Raw genomic sequence first — 19,339 nt, 5'->3', positions numbered from 1 at the left:
TTTGGAGGGCTTTGTTTGGCTCCGTATCTGAATTACAAGACAATTACAGAAAGAAGAGAAAGGGATGAAATTTGTTGTCATGACTGCAACCTATGATCCACCAGGAATTTTAATTCTTTTAATTCAGATTGAGAGAGACCAGTTAAACAACTGGCAAGCTCTGCTCACAGCCCTGCCTGGTTTGGTGCCAGAGGTATTCAGGGGAGGAAGGCATTAGTGTGACAACTACCCACTTGCTCTTAGGAGCATTATGTGGTTTTTGTACAGCCATTGCTGTGTGGATAGCAAGCAGCAGGGGATGGGGCCAGACTAGCATGCAATTAGCCTGGAAAACTACCATGGACAGCACGGAAAAAGCTGTAATGTCATCTTTCAGGGCTTTGGGCAGTCCCCCCACAACCACTGCACGATAAAAGAGGTTATTGAAAGAAGCCCAGAGACACTTCTCAGAGCTGGGACAGCCCTGACATGTCACAAGAGGTTCACTCTTCCTAATGCCCCAGCCCTTCATCACCCTCCAAGGGTTGACAATAAGCCTGTTGAAAGCACATTCCCAGTGACTTACAACATGAATTCTTATAATCATTATAAAACTTGTAAGCAACTCTGGTCATCATTAACCCAACAGCCATGCCATGGCAGCAGCAGCAGAAAGACAAAAATCTGCCTGCATCATCTTGCATAATATTCAGAGGGAGTCCAAGCATATTAATTTCTTCTATAAATTAAAATAATACGTGAAAATAATAATAAAAAATAATTATTCAGTTGGAGAGATCTAGTGTGCCTATTTGTTTAACACATTTTTTGATTAAATAATGCATTTAAACTTAGCACTCACAGAGACCACTCCACCACTGAGGCAGCTGTGGTAAGTCAGACCCCTGTGCTGCCCTGACAAAACAGGCTGTGTTACCTCTCCGTGGGGCAAGAGGAGAGGAGAGTCTGAAGAGCCTGGGCCACAGCTCTCACCACTCCTCCTCCATACCAGAGGACACTTCCCTGACAGCCACTCTTGGCTCTCCTGGTGCCTGTCCAGCCCTACCACCAAGCTCAGCATCCACGGGCCTCCCTGCAGCCACACTAAGCACAGGGACTCAGGCCGTAATTACTCAGGCCCAATTACTTGCTGGCAGCATGGCAACTTGCTTTTAAGGCACGTTTTGCCCATTCCAATATATACTGTAATTATTGGCATTGTTTTGCCAACTAAAGTAAGAATGTTATATGAATAACGTTTCTATCTGTGCCAAGTTTTAATACTGCCCATTTTATATTTACTCCAGCATACTATTTCAAGCCAATTTTCCAATTTTAATATTACATCACACTCATTTTCATGTATTTATGTAAGTTCTCAATAAAGCTCTATGTCAGATTGAATTAAAACATGATCTGATGTAATTCTGAGACCAGTCATCCTTCTGGGAACAATTCTGCACTGGCAACAACTCAGGTCATGGCCTCATGATGGTGTGGCACCTTGTTTCAAGAGCTGCTCTACATGATGTGGAGATGTGGATGGCAGGTCCTGTGTCTTCCTCAAAAAGGTTTTCAATTTGCAACACTTTAATTTCTTTCAAGGAAGGAGAGGTGATCCTGCAATATCAAGCAGCAGCCGTTTTTTCTTGAAGAGTTCTAGAAGCTGCATCAATGTTTCCTCAAAGGCAACACCCTTCAGCTTGGCAGAAGGTTTGTGGCAAGCTGGTATTTTTTCTATTTAAAAAAGCACCTGGAAATCCTGTTGAAAGTCAGGCAAGTGAGAGATCTAATGCTTTTAGGTTCCTTTGAAAGCCTCAGGCATAATCTCCTTCAGCGAAAGCGTGACAAAGCAGCGAGACTCCCGGCTGTACACAGCACAGCCTGGAGCTGGGTATTACATCACACCCATTTCCACACCCTCAGCTGCCAGGGCGTCCTGACACAACGCCAGGCAGAAGACAGGGAGTGATCCCACCCCAGCCTGGTGCTGGGGGCTCACAGGGCATCCCTGAGCAGCACTGTGGGTCCTGCTGCACGGGCCAGCTCAGCTCCTGCAGGGCCATGCCCGATCAGCAGCGCCTGGATCTAACCTGGGATCTCCAGAGGTATAAACAGCAAGTGCTGAATCAGAGCCAGGGATCAGTGGAAGGAAGTAAGGTCCTGGCTCTATGGCTTTGATGCCTTGTGAAGGCTGACCTAGAACAGAGGTTAGGCAGAGTTAAAGTAGGAATTTATTACAAGGCCTCAATAGATCCACCTTGGGCAGTACAAGAACCCAGCCAGGGCTACACCCAAGAGGAACCCAAAATGGCCACAAAATGGATGACCAGTCACGGGGTCTCACAATTTTATAAGTTCTGGTCCATTTGTATATTGCAGTTAATTGTCCAATTATAGCTTCAGCTTATGAAGTCCCATCCTTCTTGCTTTTCTCTCTGCAGTCCACTGCTGTTTATTCTCTTGGGCCTGAAATTTGGCTCATTTGTCCTTGGTCCCCAGCTAGAGAAGGAATTGTTTTTGTCTCCCTACTCTGTGAAGAGAGCTTACCATCCCCTAATATGAGGCTCAGAACTACACACTAAAGCAGCACAGAATCTTAAAAACATAAAAGGTAAAACCTGAGGCATCAGCTTCTCCCTTTACTCATCAGCCAGGAAGAGCAGCCCACAGGTGCCCTGCCATGAGCAAACCCTCTCAGCAGGGTGAGCCTCCCAGGCTGAATTGCAGAGCACCCTGATATTGAGAGAAACCTCTCCAGGACAGAAATTGAAAGAAAAAAAATAGAGAAGCTGAATAAATTTAATCTGTACATTGCAAAAGCCTTGCAAATTCTTTGGCCTTGACATCCATTAAGGAAAAAATATCCCCAACCTACAGCAATACCTAAAAGCATGCCATTCATATAACCAACCAGTAGCATACTAAACAATATTATAATTTATAAATTTTCATTAGATTTTCAAACTTGGGCAGGGGTAGAAGCCTGAGAGTTAGAGTTGAGGAGAAAAAACAGGATTTTAAGTCAAACAATATTACCGCTAAATATAAATAAATAAAGTCTTTCCTGCTAAACTTGCATGTTCCCTGAAGTGATGAGGCAACACGAGGTTATCAAACAGGGCTGTCTGCTTATGCTCTCATATAAAGAATTTATGCAGGATCCACATAAGTCCTGAAAATCCCAGAAATCTCGACACTCTCAAAGCCCAGCAAAGGACTAATAATTCAAAACATACCTGACTTACAGACAGTGTGAACAATGCAGGCACCTCCACAGAGCCTACAGAATCTTGAGGGACCCCACAGCAAACAAGAGACCATCAGGTGAGCCCTTCAATCCAATGTGGCATGAGGGGATACAATAACAACATACTCTCACCAAAGCAGATGGGGGTGAAATCACGCAGGTGCCAGGGGAAGCTGTACAGCCCCATACTGTACAGTTTTCATCAAAACAAGGACAGCAGGTTAAGAAAAAAGCAGTGGCTGTGGGAATGAGTAATCAACCCTTGGATTTGAGGTTATCATTAGCCAAAAGTGAAAGGCACATGTGCAAAACACAGTCACAAGTTTCTCTCTGCATACCCCACAGAAGAATCAGAATAGATGCCTTGTCCCAATAAGAAAACATTTTTCATTACCCAGATTTTTTTTATCGGTCCCCAATACATAAGAAGGCAGAGCTTTGATGCAGTTTTGAGGAAGACTATGGAGTTGTCATCCTCAGAGATGATGTGGGCTTTTATTTAAGATGACATGTTTTAAAAGCCAATAAGTCCTTGAAGGGCAGCACAAAAGGACCTGCACCCACAACAAGACACCAGTGTAGGAAGGGACCCCACCACCTGCAACCATCGGTGTCCAGGGCTGACACAGCCATCTGTCCTTCCCAGCAGGCACACCCAGCTCCTATGGCTCTAAATTCACACACACTGTCTCTGCATCAGGGCTCATGGTTGCACTTTTACCAGTTTTGTTTTCAAGTAAATAAAAGCCTGTGCATTGATTGTTATTTTGTCACTAAAAGGCAGAAAAACTGAGCAGAGCTGGAGCAGCCCTCAAAACAGTCAGGGATTAGTGCTTTATAGAGAACAGGTTCAAAAAATAAATTACACTGGCTGAAGTAACTTGGCCATTGTCCCATGCAACGTGTTGTAAAGGCCATTAAATCTCTGATTCAAATTACAAGGCAGCCCTTTCAGCCATCAATTACCATTAAAACACTCAACAATTCTGTCCAGCTTCAGGACAGCCACCACATCCCTATGCAATACTTCTCAAACCCACTGTCAAAGCTCGAACAGGAACACCACAAAGATATTCCCAACTGCTTGGACATGATCCACCTCCAGCCCATAATATCCACTAACACAGAGTATTACATGAAATCTCTATGAAGATCTTCCAGGCTTGCTCCAAGGGCCTGACCTAGGTAATATCAGAATGTCAGAAGGGCACTCATGGTTTCGGGAGCAAAAGCAGCCACAGCAAAGCAGCACTGCACATTTTTTACTCACTGTAAAAACAGGCTAACAAATGGTGCTGGTATTTTAATTCTTCCCAGAAATAAATCACAGATGGTATCCAAGGCCACCTGCAGTCCACGCTGAGAGGCATTTTCAAGGCAAATACATTGACACACACACATAAAGGGCTTTAAGAACACATTTTTTTTTACTGCATGGAGAGTGCAATTTAAAAGAATTTAAACAACTCTAGATACCGTTGATTTAAGATATATAAAAACCCAGCAGGAAGGTATGTGGGAAAGCTTAGGAAGAAACCTGAGTCTTCCTTACAGCATTAGGGCTTTATTTCTAAAGTGTAGTGAGGTGAAAGAACAGCCTTGCTTTTTTCCTGTTCTACCCATTCCCATTTCAGTGATGCAATGAACCAATTTTGTTCCCTCAAATGAGGGATACAGATAAGCTGCTTACACTGTTTTCCCTTCTCCATCTAGCCTGTGTCTGAGTACTAACCATGATTTCATGATCCTTACTGATGCCACAAACCAGCATTCTCCATTTCCAGGCTGTCTGCAATGCCCTAAGATGTATTACTTGCACGCCCTGCAAGAGCCAGACCACACAAGCTGCAGGACCAAGTGTTTCCATACTTGTTTCCCTGTCTCCTGGCCCACTCTCTCCTTTCTCTCGCAGCTGAACAGCAGGACAGCTCCCTGAACTGCAAAGAAAACCAGTCCAAGAGTTCCTACTTGCTGTCCAGAGGTTCCCTCCTCCAGAAGATGCCACAAGGGGGAATGAAGGTTTGCATGGCAGGCTGGAATGAAGGGGGATGAGGAGGGAATGAAGGTTTGCATGGAAGGCTGTTCCCCTTCCTGCTCTGTTTGGTCAGCAGCCTTTGGCGGGGAAGTCCAAGGGGACTTCCAAAATTGGACTCTAAATTCAGCACTATCTGTGCTATGTAAGCTTCCTTATTTCTTCCTTAACCTTACTCATTGGAGGAAAATTGCTGCAATGTTACTTTGGACACTGCTTCAAAGAATACTTTCTGTTACAGTTGATTGTGCTTGGTTGCTTTTGGCTAGGAACCTGTTGATGGATGTGTTCAGACACAGAGGCACGCTGCAGAAGTGTGTGCACTCTCAGGTACACACACCAGTGCATTTATGTAAATAAATCCACAGTATCACATTGCACAAGGTGGACACCTCCTGCAGGACTCTGTAAAGTCAGGTACGTTTTAACATCCAGAAGGCAAACATGAATTTTTAGATGATGACCTTTTTCCAGACACAAAAATGTAGCTTGGGTAGCACAGAACTACTATTATCATGTTTATCCACCCAACTCCAGCAAGGAACTCAGCAACCTCCTTCAGCCCCACCCACTGATGCTCGCATTGATCTGCCTTCCATGGGAAGCACCGCCCTGGAAACAAACACAGAGAGGGATGGTAAGAACTGTTTTGGGAATTAAAATGTTGAATGAGTGCAATTGTAGGAGGTAAGGTGAATCATTTTCCTCCCCTCCATTATTAAAAGGAGATTGATTTATTGATAACGAATGTTCACCAATTGGGTTTTAAGGCTCTGCTGCTTTTCTCTCTCTGCATGTCAGCCCATGTGCATTGCTGAAGGGCACTATAACAGTCTCAAGCACACACAAGGCTGCGGAGAAACAGGACAAAAGCTTGGTAACTACAAACAAAGCAAAAACATCTTCATTAGCACATCAGAGTTGTTCTTCCTATTTGAGTGATGTTGTACGACCTCATTCACACTTACAAATGGCAGACAAGTGGTGAGATAACTTTCAGATAAGAGCAGCACTGTTTGATCTCCAGGAGCAGAGGTTCTCCAGAATTCCTAACAAGTCACAAATCCGTAGCAGAAGCAGGAACAAGAACGTTAAGGCCAGCATTCAGAATAGCCGTGGTCGACTCACATCGCAGATGGACTATTTCTGGCCTTTACTTTCTGAAGGAAAAAACCCCAAGGATCTCCTGGGGTCACTACCATATGTCAGGCAAACCAGTGAAGCAGTCTGACCCAGCAGTGTGTTTTTCTTGTTTTACTGTAGGTAAGCTGAAAGGTTTATAACCCACTCTACAATTGCTGAACACCAGCTGTTTGTCGGGGCTGTTTTACAGGTAACTCATCTCTGAAGGGCTCCATTTCCATTCCCCTTTTAGGAACTACATATAGGAAGTGCTTTTCCTTCATATAATGGATGTTTGTTCTTTTCATTCTCCCCATCTCCAATTCAAATGTCATTCTCCATTTCTGCATTTCATTTCAGTGTTCATTTCCCCCACTCTTTGAGAACATAATTAGACTGCACTAATTACCCAAGTCCGGCTAGATCAGGGTGTTGTGTCACTGGCCTCTGGGCTGGGCTGAGGAATGAGTTTTCTGATGGGCCACCTGCAATGGTGGTTGTTGGGACTGATTGCCAAGTTTGCCTTGGAAACCTGCCCTGCAGTTCCACTGTCAGAGAAAACACCTTATTCTCCTTCACCACTTTTCTGCCCTGAAGCTAACAGAGGTACACCAACATTTGCCAGCACCAAATCCCACTTGTCTCAGAAAGCAGGAAAGGGAACAGTTAAAGCATTGGGGATCAACTTTCCCAGGATTTAAGTATCAATTGCTAGTATTTCACTAGGTAACCTCTGCGCACTTCAGCATCCTTTCCCACAGTTACAACTTCCCAGAAGGAAGGTGTTGCTTTGCTGAGCAGACACATGGCAACCAGCACTTCAGGCAGAGCAGGAGAGCATGGAAGCACCTCCTTACGTTGGAGGAGTTGGTGGAATGGCAAATTGCTCACAGCTCAAGCAGCAGCAGTGCAGACTGACAAGATCACTTTTTGTTTACTAAACAATTAAACTCATTCACCAGAGATCAAGCAGAGCTGCGCTGTCATTTGGCACAAAGCTGGAATAGGGGATGAGCCATCACCCACTGAGGCAGTGCAGCTCTCCCTTTCCTGTCTCCCAGGAGCTCCCAGGCAGCAAGCCGTGTCCTTATCGACACCATTTCCTTATTAATTCCCTATTGATCTGCTCACTGAGCACTAGGCAGAAATAATATTTTTATCTTCTGTACTCTTGGCTGTGCTGCCATTGGATTGTGAAGCCGCCTGAGTGGCTTGGGTTTTCTGTAACCTGGGGAGGATGGATCCACCCACACTCACTGGGAGAGCAGGCACTCAGTGAGGGGTACCTGTGGGAAATCATGAAAGCTTGTTGTGAGAATACCTCAGCTGCTGGTCTGCCTACTCCCTGACATGGAAACGTACAGAGTGGTAATTCTTCTTTCCAGTGGCCAAAAATACCCTGAACCATCAAATTCTGCTCAGAATATTACAGCTACTGCTTCCTTCTCTCTAATTATGGAGATCGGTCTACAATCAGAGCAGTGTGTGAGGAGCTGGTGTCTGTGAGGATGGGGAAACAGCTCAGACACAGCAGCTGTTTTCTGTGATACCTGGGTATGCTCTGCCACCGTATCCACCTGAGGCTGCCTGTCCCACAGCCAGCAGCTTCTCCCCTGCCTCAACACAGCCACCAAATGCAGGGACCCAGCTAACAGAGGCTGCAGGGCCCACACAAACCCAGGCACTGCAAAAAGGGTCTGACTGTCTGAAGGGAAACACAGACATTACAGAATGCAATTCTCAACAGAAGAACATAGTGCACTTTTTATTTACACTCTTCTGTTGCTTATTACACAGACCCCAGATAATTTCCCTGTGCCAGAGGCAGGAAGAGGGAGTAAAGATAAGGAAAATGTAAGTGCAGAGATACAAAACAAGAACAAGGAGTGCAGCTTCCCAGTGATGAAGACTTCCAACTCCTGGCCTGCACTGTTGGGTCAAAAAGAGAATGTGCAAGGTGAGTTTCACTTTTCCAAACTGCCAGCTAATGCTGAAATTACTGAAGCAAGTCGAGTGCTAGCACCAGTGCCATGAGACACCAAGCACCTAGAGAAGTGCACGGCTGGCTCTGTGGGGATCCCAGCCCCATCAAGGCTTCAGATGCTCTGTAAACAACCCCATCAGCATGAACAGTGCTCTGTAATATAGTGGAAAAAATGTTTGCAAACAGTTCTCAAAACAGACTCTTTCATAATTGAAATACTGCAGAGCAGAAAACAGCATTACAATTACAATAAATGGGTGCTGCTGAGTTAGAGAAGATCTTTTGTCTGCAAATCCCATTTACAAGCAGAGGCAATGGTGGTAGGAGCAGTTACATTACTCTGTGAACTCCACCACAGGGCTTGGATAATTTTTGTCAGTCCCTCTTCTTTTTAACTTGCAATGGGCTTTACTGGTAACTTGGAAGAAGTTCAGATACAGGAACAACTGGAGGACTGCAAGACCTTGTGATGCTGAAAAAACCAGCACCTATCAAGTAGCAGGTTAGGGGAGGAGTTAATCCTCTACAGAAAACAGAATTTTGGTAATGGGATCTTCAGTGTGGCATTGAAAGGTGTAAACAAATTCAATGACTGGAAGCTGATGTCAAACAAATCAGTCTAAAAATAAGGGAGTACATTTTCAACAGTCAATGTAATTAACCTTCAATACCATTTACTGGTGGTTGTGCTTTTCCATTGCTGGAAACATAAAAAAAATAGGTTTTTCTAAATTACTTCCTAAGTGCCCAACAGGGCAAAAAAGAACAGGATGTTGCTTAAAAAGCTAAAAATCACCTTCACGCAGGTTCAGTCCCTCCTCACTGACAATGAAGTCCTGTCCTCACAGGTCAGCCTGGGTGGGCTAGGAGCCCTTGCAGAGCTTTTATCATAACCCTGTCAGCTGGCCAAAAGACAAAACGTACATGTAATTTCTGGAGTTTTCTGTCACATCATATGTCAGGAAAGAACATTTCTTCCACCTCCTGGCATGCCCTATGGAGCTGAGCTCTGCCCTTGCTGTCCATCAGAGCCACTCTTCACCTTGCCTGTCCTTCCCAAACACGCTTCTATTCCTGAAAACACTATCTGTGCACTCCATGCTTGCATTCCCTTGGCCACCACACCATCCCCCAGCCCTTTTCCTTGCATTCATTCCCCAGAGGGGCTTATCCTTTTTCCCAAGTCCCAAAAACCAGAGAGGTTTGGGGATCTAGGGTGAGCTGCTTGATGCTCTGAGCACTGCCTGGGGAGCAGCTGAGCTGCGTAAACAGCACTGAGAGGAGCAGCAAGTGGAGGGAAGCTGCTCACAGGGAGTGACCCCATCTGTGTGTGAAGGGAGGGTCCTTCAGAGGTACCACAGGACGTGTCCCAAATTACAGCCCAGCCCTGGGCCCTGATTTACCATTCATCCACAAGCAAGGCAATTCATCCTGCTGCCTCAGCTTCCCCCTGCACAGAACCTTGACAATGATATTTGCCCTGCTACTGCACAGAAGTATTTTCAGGATCAATTAGTTTAGCATTCATGCAAAGCTCTGTGGACAGAAGCCTCAACACAAGTAGTAAGTACCATTATTGTTACTGCACTTCAGATGGCTACTGCACTGACATTTTCCAGGCATGCACCATTAACAATTTACAAAGATAAATGGGCCAGGAACCTGAAAATGCATTTAGGACAACTACCTCCTGCTTACCAGCATACATTCAGCTGCGTAAATGACACCTCATCGCTCAACGTGTAGCTATGGTAACATTTCTATCTCATGTACTGAAGTGCACACACACACACACACGTGGAGCTGGAGGGAAGCCAGGCTACCTCATTTCATGACACACAAACACCGAGCCAGGGAACTTTCCCAGGCTCCCAAAGCCAAGTTGCTCCCCAGGAGCCAGGGACGAGGAGCAGCCAACTCACCCCATGCCTGTCAAGAAGGAGATGGGTCAACAGCAGGAGCTCCACCAGGCCCCTGAGGGACTTACTTGAGAGCAGTTTTGTAGTGGTAGATTGCTTCAACGTTACGGCCCTGGTCTTTCAGAAAATTGGCATAGTTGTAGTGCACCTTGGCATTGTGGGGCAGGGTCTTCACTCCTGAGCTGTGGAGAGGAACAGAAGCAGGACACTGTTAGCAGCCAGATTACCCCACCTTCCCCTGGGTCCACCTTCTTCTTGCAGTCCCTCCCTTCTGGAAAGCTTGCTCGTAATCCGAGCACCTCGTCACCTCCAGTGCATTTGTGCCAACACAGCTCATGTTCAAACTCCCAGCCTGTCCCACATGCCAAGCGCCCCGGGCAGACACAATGTGTGGCAGCAATTCAACCCATCCTGGTCGCTGTCACTGCAGGCACTTCCAGCAGCAGCACTGCAACGCTCCCTGTGGCCAGATGCTGCTGTATTCTAAAATCTGAATTACTAAATTGAAAGATCAAAACCTAAATGGTTAATATTTAGAGGGAAAGCATGTAGTACTTTCTAAAAACAGGGTCTCTGCTTAAACCTGAGTGTCACGAAGCATCTTATGAAAATCTTGATTTAAGCCTGGCACTGCAGACACCAGAAAGAGGGTATCTTTTCCATGTGTATCAGCCACTAGATGGAATGCATAGCATACTCCAAGTACCAGCACATGTGCACTGCTTAAGGCTGAGCAGAGTGTGCCCAGGAGGTGAGGGCTAATGGGGACTCTAACCCTTAGGTGGCAAAATAACACTCTAGCATTATAATACATGAACTGAGGATATCTGGCTGCACAGCCACCCCATCCCTCCCCTTTGTCTCCCCTGCCACGTGTAGACTGAACTCAACATTTGGAATTAATAATGAGGGCACAAAGACAAAAGCAAGCATATGCTTATTTGCTTAATTGAGAGCACAGAAAGCAAGGTACACCTTGCACAGCCAGAGGAAATGCCATTTCAAGGTTAAACAGAGAAAGAAATCACAGGAGCACGTACACTGCAGAAACATTTCCCCTGCAAGAATCCAGAGAAGTCAGTGCTCCGTTTAATGGGGAAATCCTTTCCAGCACATAAATAGGGGCTCTCTGAGGTAACGGGAAATAAGGATGGATGAATCTGTTCATGTAAAAGCAGACAAAGTGCTGTTTCTTGCTCACAAGCAGATTCCCGCCAGCTGCTCTCTTTTCTACTCCCAGCATCTCCAACCATGCTACCTCAGGTAGGAAAAGCAAGGACTAGAAAATTCCCAAGTCTTGTTGCTTTGCCTTGTCTGCCTCTCCCATTTAACTTTGGTTAGCATGGAAGTTAATCGCAATGAGACAGGGTCACAGGCAGCCCCTGCTGTGGGGTGCACACCCTCTCCATGGGAAAAATGTACCCAAAAATGCACTGCAGAAACCCTCTGAGGGGGATTTCACTGCAGAACAGCACTGAGGAATTGCAGTGGAAAATATGGTATTCTTTTGGTTATCTGCAGCCAGTGACATCCAGCATCATTAACACCTACTTGTGAGAGCTTCCAAAGCTTCGCCCACAACTGCCTTGCAGAGTTCAGTTCAACACAGCCATGGTTTGCCTTCTAAAATTAAAAGTACACCTTGCATTTGGCTTCTTTATCATCAGGTATTTCCAAATTACTTACTGGGAGCACTACAGGAATAAGACATTTTGTGACTAATCGCTGAATTAAATCAGTTAATTGATGCTATTCTTAAGAGAATGATTTTCTATATTAGTTTTCACAAAGATATACTGCACCAGCAGCAAGTAATGTGTGACTGCTATGGCTGTGTTAATTTCCATTGGCCTTGGGAGCTATTAACTACATACTTACAACCTCTGGGCATTACTGGAATATTAATTCTTATACAGAGAGGGTTTCATTACATCAGCATCAGTGTTACAGGCAGAGACATGGCACTCGAAACTGCTGCTCTCTCAGAGCTACGTGCAAGGAGCTGCTCTGCTACAGCCTCTGCTGAAACAGAGCAGACTGAGCTGACAGTGAGGAGTACACTACACATGCACCAGCACTTCAGTTCTAATGAGATTTAACAGTTTTAACAGTAAGATACATACGTTTAAGTATTTTAATTCTGGATTGTTTTCCTTTAAGTAGAATTTATCACTAATTCCGCTGGTCCCATTTATTAGAACATCACTAATAAAGCCTCTTGCATCTGTGTGCTTCTGCTGGTGGCAGGGGTGACACAGGAAAGGCAGAAATGGGTTTGGATTCTTAAGATGCTCTCTTCTGCATCACACTGACCTATTTATTCTCCTCACACGGGCAGGGAGGGGGAATGTTTCATTTTGCAAATGCACGTAGCAATGACTGAAGCTGCTTGGAGCCTCTGTGCTGGGGGAGGCAGCAAACACGGCACTGGACGCAGAGGGGAATTTTTAGGTGAGTTTAGGAGTTAACACTCCTGCCAACAGATTCCTGACCAGTCGAGAACACTGTTTGCTCATTGACAGAGGAAACAATGATGTCCACAGTGAAAGCCAAGAAGGAAAGGGTGGAGTATAAATAACAAAGCAGAACACAATGTTTTTCCATTTCTGCTTCCCACAAGCTCCCAGTCTCTCACAATTTCAATATAATTTTCCAATGTGCTTTTCCAAACTCTTCTGTTTCCCTGTTCCCCAGCCTGTCACACACATGCCCTTCTGAAAACCTATGGCACCAATCTGGCTCCAGCCAGAAACAAGCCCACTGACATTGGACGTCACTTCTCCAGAGGATTTCCTTCCCTTCTGATTTCTACGACAGCAGTAAGCAACACAAATAGAAAATAAACAATAGGCAAACCTTCTTACGTAACACTTCCTCCCCAGGGAAAAACAAAAAGCCATAAATCAGAGAAATTAAATGCCACTGGTATTTTCCAACCTCAAATGCCAGCATCATCCAAATTCCACTTCAGCTGGGAAAAAAGCCCTCTCTTGTTTTCCTAAGTGCATGTTCTGCTCTACAAGGTGACTGAATGCAGGGCTGAGCCTTCATTGATTTTCTGTGATATCCATATGAAAAGTGCTCAGTTTAGAAGAACATGAGACCACTCCTGCCTCAGCAGGAACCCCAGGAAACTGATGGTGTCTCCTCTGCTTTGGGAATCATTATCATCAACAAAGATTCCCTACAACAAATTATTCTCTGGATGACACAAACAACCACCTTCCTTGGCCTCCTACCCTTGTATGGATTTCACAGATATCTGTGTTGGACCATATTAAACTGTCCTATAGAAGATGCCAAAATGCAACGGGACTTGCTCTTTTCAGCTCAGCCAGCTTTCAGAATTAACAAAATAACAGAGCAGTAAATGTCACTTTGGGGCTGAAGCAGTTTTTGCAAATTCCTGAAGTCAGCAGACTGGCTTGGGAAGGAGAGCTGCTGAGTAAGAAAGCATCATTTTTGTACAGTTCCTTTGCTGGTTACAGCTGGGTTTCCAGGCACTGTCACAAACGCGGGCAGCGTGTGCGGACGCTTTCCAGGAGCAACAGGAAACATGGCAGCTTGACAAGCCTGGAAAGGTCAGTACAGAGGATGCAGAGATCAGCCCACAGCTCTCCCCTCCCTCTCTCTGGCTTTGGACATTAACACTGACCACAGTTTGAGTCTGACCTTCTGGCTTGTGCATTCACTCTAGAGAGCAGTTCCTTAAATAATTAACAAGTAAGTCCTCCCTGATCACCTGCCAACACAGTAAGACAAACTGCTTGGGGCTTCTAGAGATGTCTTAGAATAATATGCCTCAAATATCTCTCTACATATTTGGCCACTTCTGATACTTGTGGTTCATTTGCTTCTCATTTAGTCCTTGCACACATGCTTGTGCATTTATGTGGAGATGCATCATTTCCTCAGACAGCAGCATCCTCCCCCACACTGCTGCTTTCAGCCAGCACCCAGCAAGATCTCTGCACCCAGAAAACTTGGTCCCTGGGCTGAAGACTGAGTGGCCACAGTGGCCCAGAGATGGCAACAGTGTCACACAATGTCAAAATGGTGTAAGTTTTAAGAAAGGGATGGAATGGCGTACAAGCACAGAGCTAGGAACACACTGAGTATACAAACATCTCCATTTTCCAGCACAGAAAAATCGTATTTAACAGAACAGGCCTGTTAAAGCCAAGGGAATCAAGACAGATCAGTCCTGCAGAAACAAGCAAACAGAGGAACAAAAAGTAGAGATGAAAGAAAAAAAAAACTGAGAGGAGGGAAGAAGTAGTAATTAATTAAAGCAGCAACTGAAGAAAGAAGAATGAGGAACTAGGATTGTGAGTAAAGATTCTCCCAGCACACACTTAAAAAAAACTCAACACACACAGAGAATACCAAGCATGTTGATTAGGTCTCCTTTCCCACATCTATAGATTTGCTCTGTATCCTCCTCCTGTTCTGTCCATTAAAATTTATTGTTGTTTCACATACCTCCCTCCACTTCTCCCTCCTCTCCTCATCAGCCTCCTCCTTCTTCCCCACAGGGGAGATCTCTCACTCCTGCAATGACATTATCTTCTTGCTATACTATTCTTCTTTTGCATTTCCTTCCCATGAACTAGGAGGGTCCTATCACATTGCAGACTTGTGAGAGATGTGTGACAGCTATCAAAGAAGATCTTAAAAGGACAACAAAAAGGCCAATAAGGGTAAAGAGCACAGTAAAGACAGCTATGAGAAATTAAAACCATTCTTTAAAAAGGAACAGCTACAGAAGGAAAAAGGAAAAGAGCATGAACATCAGCCAGTTAAACATAAACCATAATTAGGCAGACCAAAAGAGATTTAAAGAAAAACTTGCTAAAGCTATCAAAGCTAATAATGGAATACATCAGATAGAGGAAACCTGCCAAAGATCCCCTAAGGCAAATAGATGATGGAGGTCTAAAAGTAGTGCTTAAAGAAGAAAAGACCACAGCAGAAAAGCTAAATGGATTCTCTGCACCAGGGCTGGCTACAGGGAAGCCGAAGGAGCTGCCACACAGGAGCCTTTCCTCACAGGGCAAGACCCAAGCACTGTCTCTGACTGGAGTGGCAGTAAAAGAGGCTATAAAACAAATCAACACCCAGAACAGTTATGAATCCGTTGGGCCTGGTAGAATGCATCCAAAGGAAATCAAACAGGCAGCTCTTAGCTGCGGTAGGTAGCTCATAATTTAAATGAGACTGGCACTAGGGAAGTGGAAGTTGATGAACATGACTTCATTTGGCTCCAGGGAAGGGATCTTGAGGGGGAAACAGACCAGAAAGTATGATTTTCACTTCAGGTAATTTGGGGAAAACCATAATAAATTGTAATTCTAGCACATTTCTGGGTAACTACAGTCCAACAAATAATTAGCCTTGCATACTGCAGAAAGAAGTTATTTGGGAAGCTCTGTTTGTGTTTTATAGACTCAACAGGTACGTACATGTTATTGAAACTATGGAAAGTCTATATAAATATCCAAATATAGCCCAGTCAACCAGAATCACATACATCAATGTTGAGCACTTAAATACTCAAAAGGGTTTTTTTATATAAAATCCCTCACTAAAGACTTGCAATTTCTTCAAGGCATCATGGAGTAAGAGGGGAAGATCCTCTCATGAATCAATACTTAGTTGAAAGACAGCAAGCAAAGAGCATGACTATGTGAACAGCTTTTACAGCTAGAGAAGAGTACAAGCAAAGCTCCCAGGAGACATGGAATGGCACCTGAGCTGCATCAGGTGTTCACAAAGGATCTTGAAAGGGAGCAAACAGGAGGGGACATGTTTGGTGATGACACCAATGTGAATCACACTTCAAGAATGAACCTTGTTGCAGAAGGATCTCACAGTATTTCAATACTGGGGAAAAAGATGGCACAAGAAAAACAGCGTTGGTACAGACACAAGCATCAGAGAGTGTGTACACACACACTCAAAATCTGCACACAGATTGATGTCTAAAAACCTGGCACAGTAGGTGTCATGGAATTTGCATTGAGAGTGCTGTGAAATTATCAATCACTGCTTAGGAGAGGTCATAAAAGGAAGAAAATTAAGAACTAGTAGAAGAAGGGAACAAAAACCAGAAAGCAGTCCAGTGTTATTGTACTGCACATACCTTTTGGAAGGTGATTCTGGCCCCTTTCTCAAAAGGATGGATTAGAGTATGAAAGTATCCAGAGAAGACTGACAAAAGTAATCAGAAATGCAGAACAGCTTCCATGTGAGGGAAGTACAAGACCAGCTGACTTCAATGTGAAAAGGAGACAGCCTTAGGTGAGGGCATGGGGATTCAAGGCATGGAAGTGCCTTTATCTAAGTGACAAGCTGATGGCTACTCACAACTCATTCAGCACACCAGAACTAGGGGACACCAAACCAGATAATCAGGCAGAAGGCCCACAGCACACAGAGGGAAATCTTAGTGTGCACACTCTGTAATTTAATGACAGAGCCCAGCGCACAGGATGCTGTAGAAGCCAAAACTATAAATAGATTTGAAAAAGCAGTCAGAGACATTATGGAAGAAAAGTCCATCAGTGGCTGTTAAAAGCAAAAATAGCAAGTAACTCCTGACTCAGGAAGTCTTTAAACTGCAGATTACTGCAAGCTGGGAAAGAACTGCAGAGAAGCATTATTGTTGCTGGCCCTGTTCTTACAGTGCTTTTTTTCAGCAGCTTATTGCTTATTGCTCTCAGGGGCAGGCCACAATATGAGGTGACCCAGCAGGAGTTTAAGAGTTCTGCCATCCCCTCAAAAGCCTGGGGCAGACCTCTCTCCTGGTCCTGTCCCCAAAAGTCTTGAGCGGAAGAGGGAAATAGCTCAAGCTAAGGCACTGAGCTCTCAGTACTGGCCTGGGCTACCCCAAGTCCCTCCCTGGAGATAAAGGTGTGTTAGCTCCAGCTCAGAGCTGCACTGCAGCAGTGGCACGACCTCGGAGCTGGAACTGGCAGTAAATAGTCACCCTGCTTTGAATGGAGGCTGGAAGGACAAAATTCAATTTGCATCCAATTAAGCAGACATAACCTTATCCCTCTCTTCTGCCACAGACCCCATAGCCCTCCATATTGCCCCTAGAATGCTCTTTAGTAGAAGGAAATGTCCTCCTGTCACCTGCTACAGTTTAACATCATCACTCTTAAACCTGGGTGACCACAGCTGTGCACAACACAGCACCATATGATGCCTGCAAGTCTCCAAATGGAATTGTCATATCCCCACCTCCCTTCAGTAAGAGAGCGGTCCAACTTGGAAACCCTCCTACTTCCCCCCACGTGGCCAGGTTTGGACTGGAGGTGTGTCCCACGGGGATTGCTGTGTGAGTCCAGGCCAGTCACCACTGCCTGAACAGCAAACAGTGATTGAGGGAGCCAGCAGGGAGCTGAGATTGGCTCCGTGGGTCAGTGTGCTGTTAATAGTGCCAAGGTCGTGGGTTTGATCCCATCCCTCTGTGGGCCATTCACTTAAGAGCTGGACTCAATCATCCTTGTGGGTCCCTTCCAACTCAGAATATTCCATGAATCATGCAGAGGGGAGAAACCCAGTTCCAGATTTTTTAAACCAGCCCCACTAAGAGAGCTCCAACCGCCTCAGTAGTGTTTGCTGAAGACCAAAGGGTACACGTAAAAAACAATTTCATACTTTTAGTGCTGCATAAATTAAACTTTGCTCTGGCCAATAAGTTAGGAAATAAAGCTCAACCTGTGTGCAGATCACCTGCGTTTCTGCAATTACTTCACAATTAGACAACTGCTGAAAGCAGCTGGAGGCAAATGCAATACATTTTCTAGCAAAACACAAAATGAAACAGTCTGTTTCAATGCAAGAAAATACATAAATGAGGTTGTTAACAGAGCTGTTTGGCAAAGAGTAATCAAATAAAATGAAATATGGTACATTAAGTTTGGCACTTTGTGGCATTTTATTTTTGTCATTAGAACATTGCTAAAGAAATTTCAATATCTTCAGTAGCGTTACTACGGCATTCTGGAGTGCTGCAAAAAACTTTTGCTATGTCCTTAGAAACTAAAGCATAAGGCTATCATTAAATCTACAGAATCAAAGTTATTTAAAAACAGCATGTCTTAAAAATGTGATTGTCAGAACCAGTTTGTCCATCAGCATATAAACTGCTGACACCAGTGTTTGCACAGTTATTACACAATAGAAAGTGTTATTTTATGATAATAAAAATGTTAATTAGATCAACACATCAATAGCACAACTTTTTTTTTTTCTAAAGAAAACTATTCCATGTAACAAACCTACTTTAAACAATACAAAAATGCAAGTATTCTCCTGTGGTAACTCCTACCTGAAAAGGGATTCTCGTGACAGCCAGATCTCATTCTGTTTCACCGTCTTCCAAGAGAAGAGCAGCAGCAGCAAAGCAAAGAGGGTTGGAACAGTAATTCTCCATTTATTTAGCCACGTAGACAGCTTTTTTAGACCGTGGACAAAAAGGATGCAGTACCCCATACTGTGGGGAAAAAAAAAAAGGCAAAATGTACCTAAAATTACATTTCAAGTGTCTGGTTTTTATGCAAGACCATCCACTATTGCATTTATTATACAATTACAGGGGATTTTTGGACTAATGATATTTTCTGGACTAACAAATTTCAATTCAACAGCAGTTTTCCTCAAGTCACCACACAATTTCCAAATTAATCTAAATGATAGACCCGGATGCCAAAAGTACAGTCGCATACATAATACAACCCAGCATAATGGCAGCTTACACCAGCCCCAGAAGGCAGCTGCTTTTCTGAACAGCAAGCTAGGAAAGCACCATGTAATAACAGTAATACTGAGCACTACTGGAGCAGTGTGGAAATGACAGGCATTTTAACAGGGGGAAGTCTCCAAACAATCCCAGTGGTGGCTGCTATTAATTCCAGTTTACAAATTGGGAAGCTGAGGCAGGAGAGCAAGTGCTGTGGTCAATGCTGCTGCAGGAGCAGGTGACAGAGAGCACCAAAACGCAGAAGAGCCTCTCTGGGTCTTGCACTTTTACATCAGGCCAGCCT

The 19,339-nt window shown here is 44.5% G+C and overlaps 1 protein-coding gene across 3 annotated transcripts in view; it reads right to left on the bottom strand.

Moving 5' to 3' along the window:
* TMTC1 (transmembrane O-mannosyltransferase targeting cadherins 1) overlaps window positions 1-19,339 on the bottom strand; it is a 138,352-nt gene that overhangs the window by 30,412 nt on the left and 88,601 nt on the right. For all 3 annotated transcript variants that reach the window (XM_064420973.1, XM_064420974.1, XM_064420972.1), the window contains 2 exons: window positions 18,625-18,789; window positions 10,355-10,468 (listed from right to left, as the gene is read on the bottom strand). In XM_064420973.1, coding sequence (XP_064277043.1) covers window positions 10,355-10,468; window positions 18,625-18,789 — 279 coding nt within the window. The remainder of the gene's footprint in view (window positions 1-10,354; window positions 10,469-18,624; window positions 18,790-19,339) is intronic.

Source organism: Passer domesticus, chromosome 5, assembly GCF_036417665.1.
Source record: "Passer domesticus isolate bPasDom1 chromosome 5, bPasDom1.hap1, whole genome shotgun sequence".
NCBI lineage: Eukaryota > Metazoa > Chordata > Aves > Passeriformes > Passeridae > Passer > Passer domesticus.
Note: the sequence above shows the minus strand (reverse complement) of the source record. Positions and strands in the feature narration are given on the sequence as shown.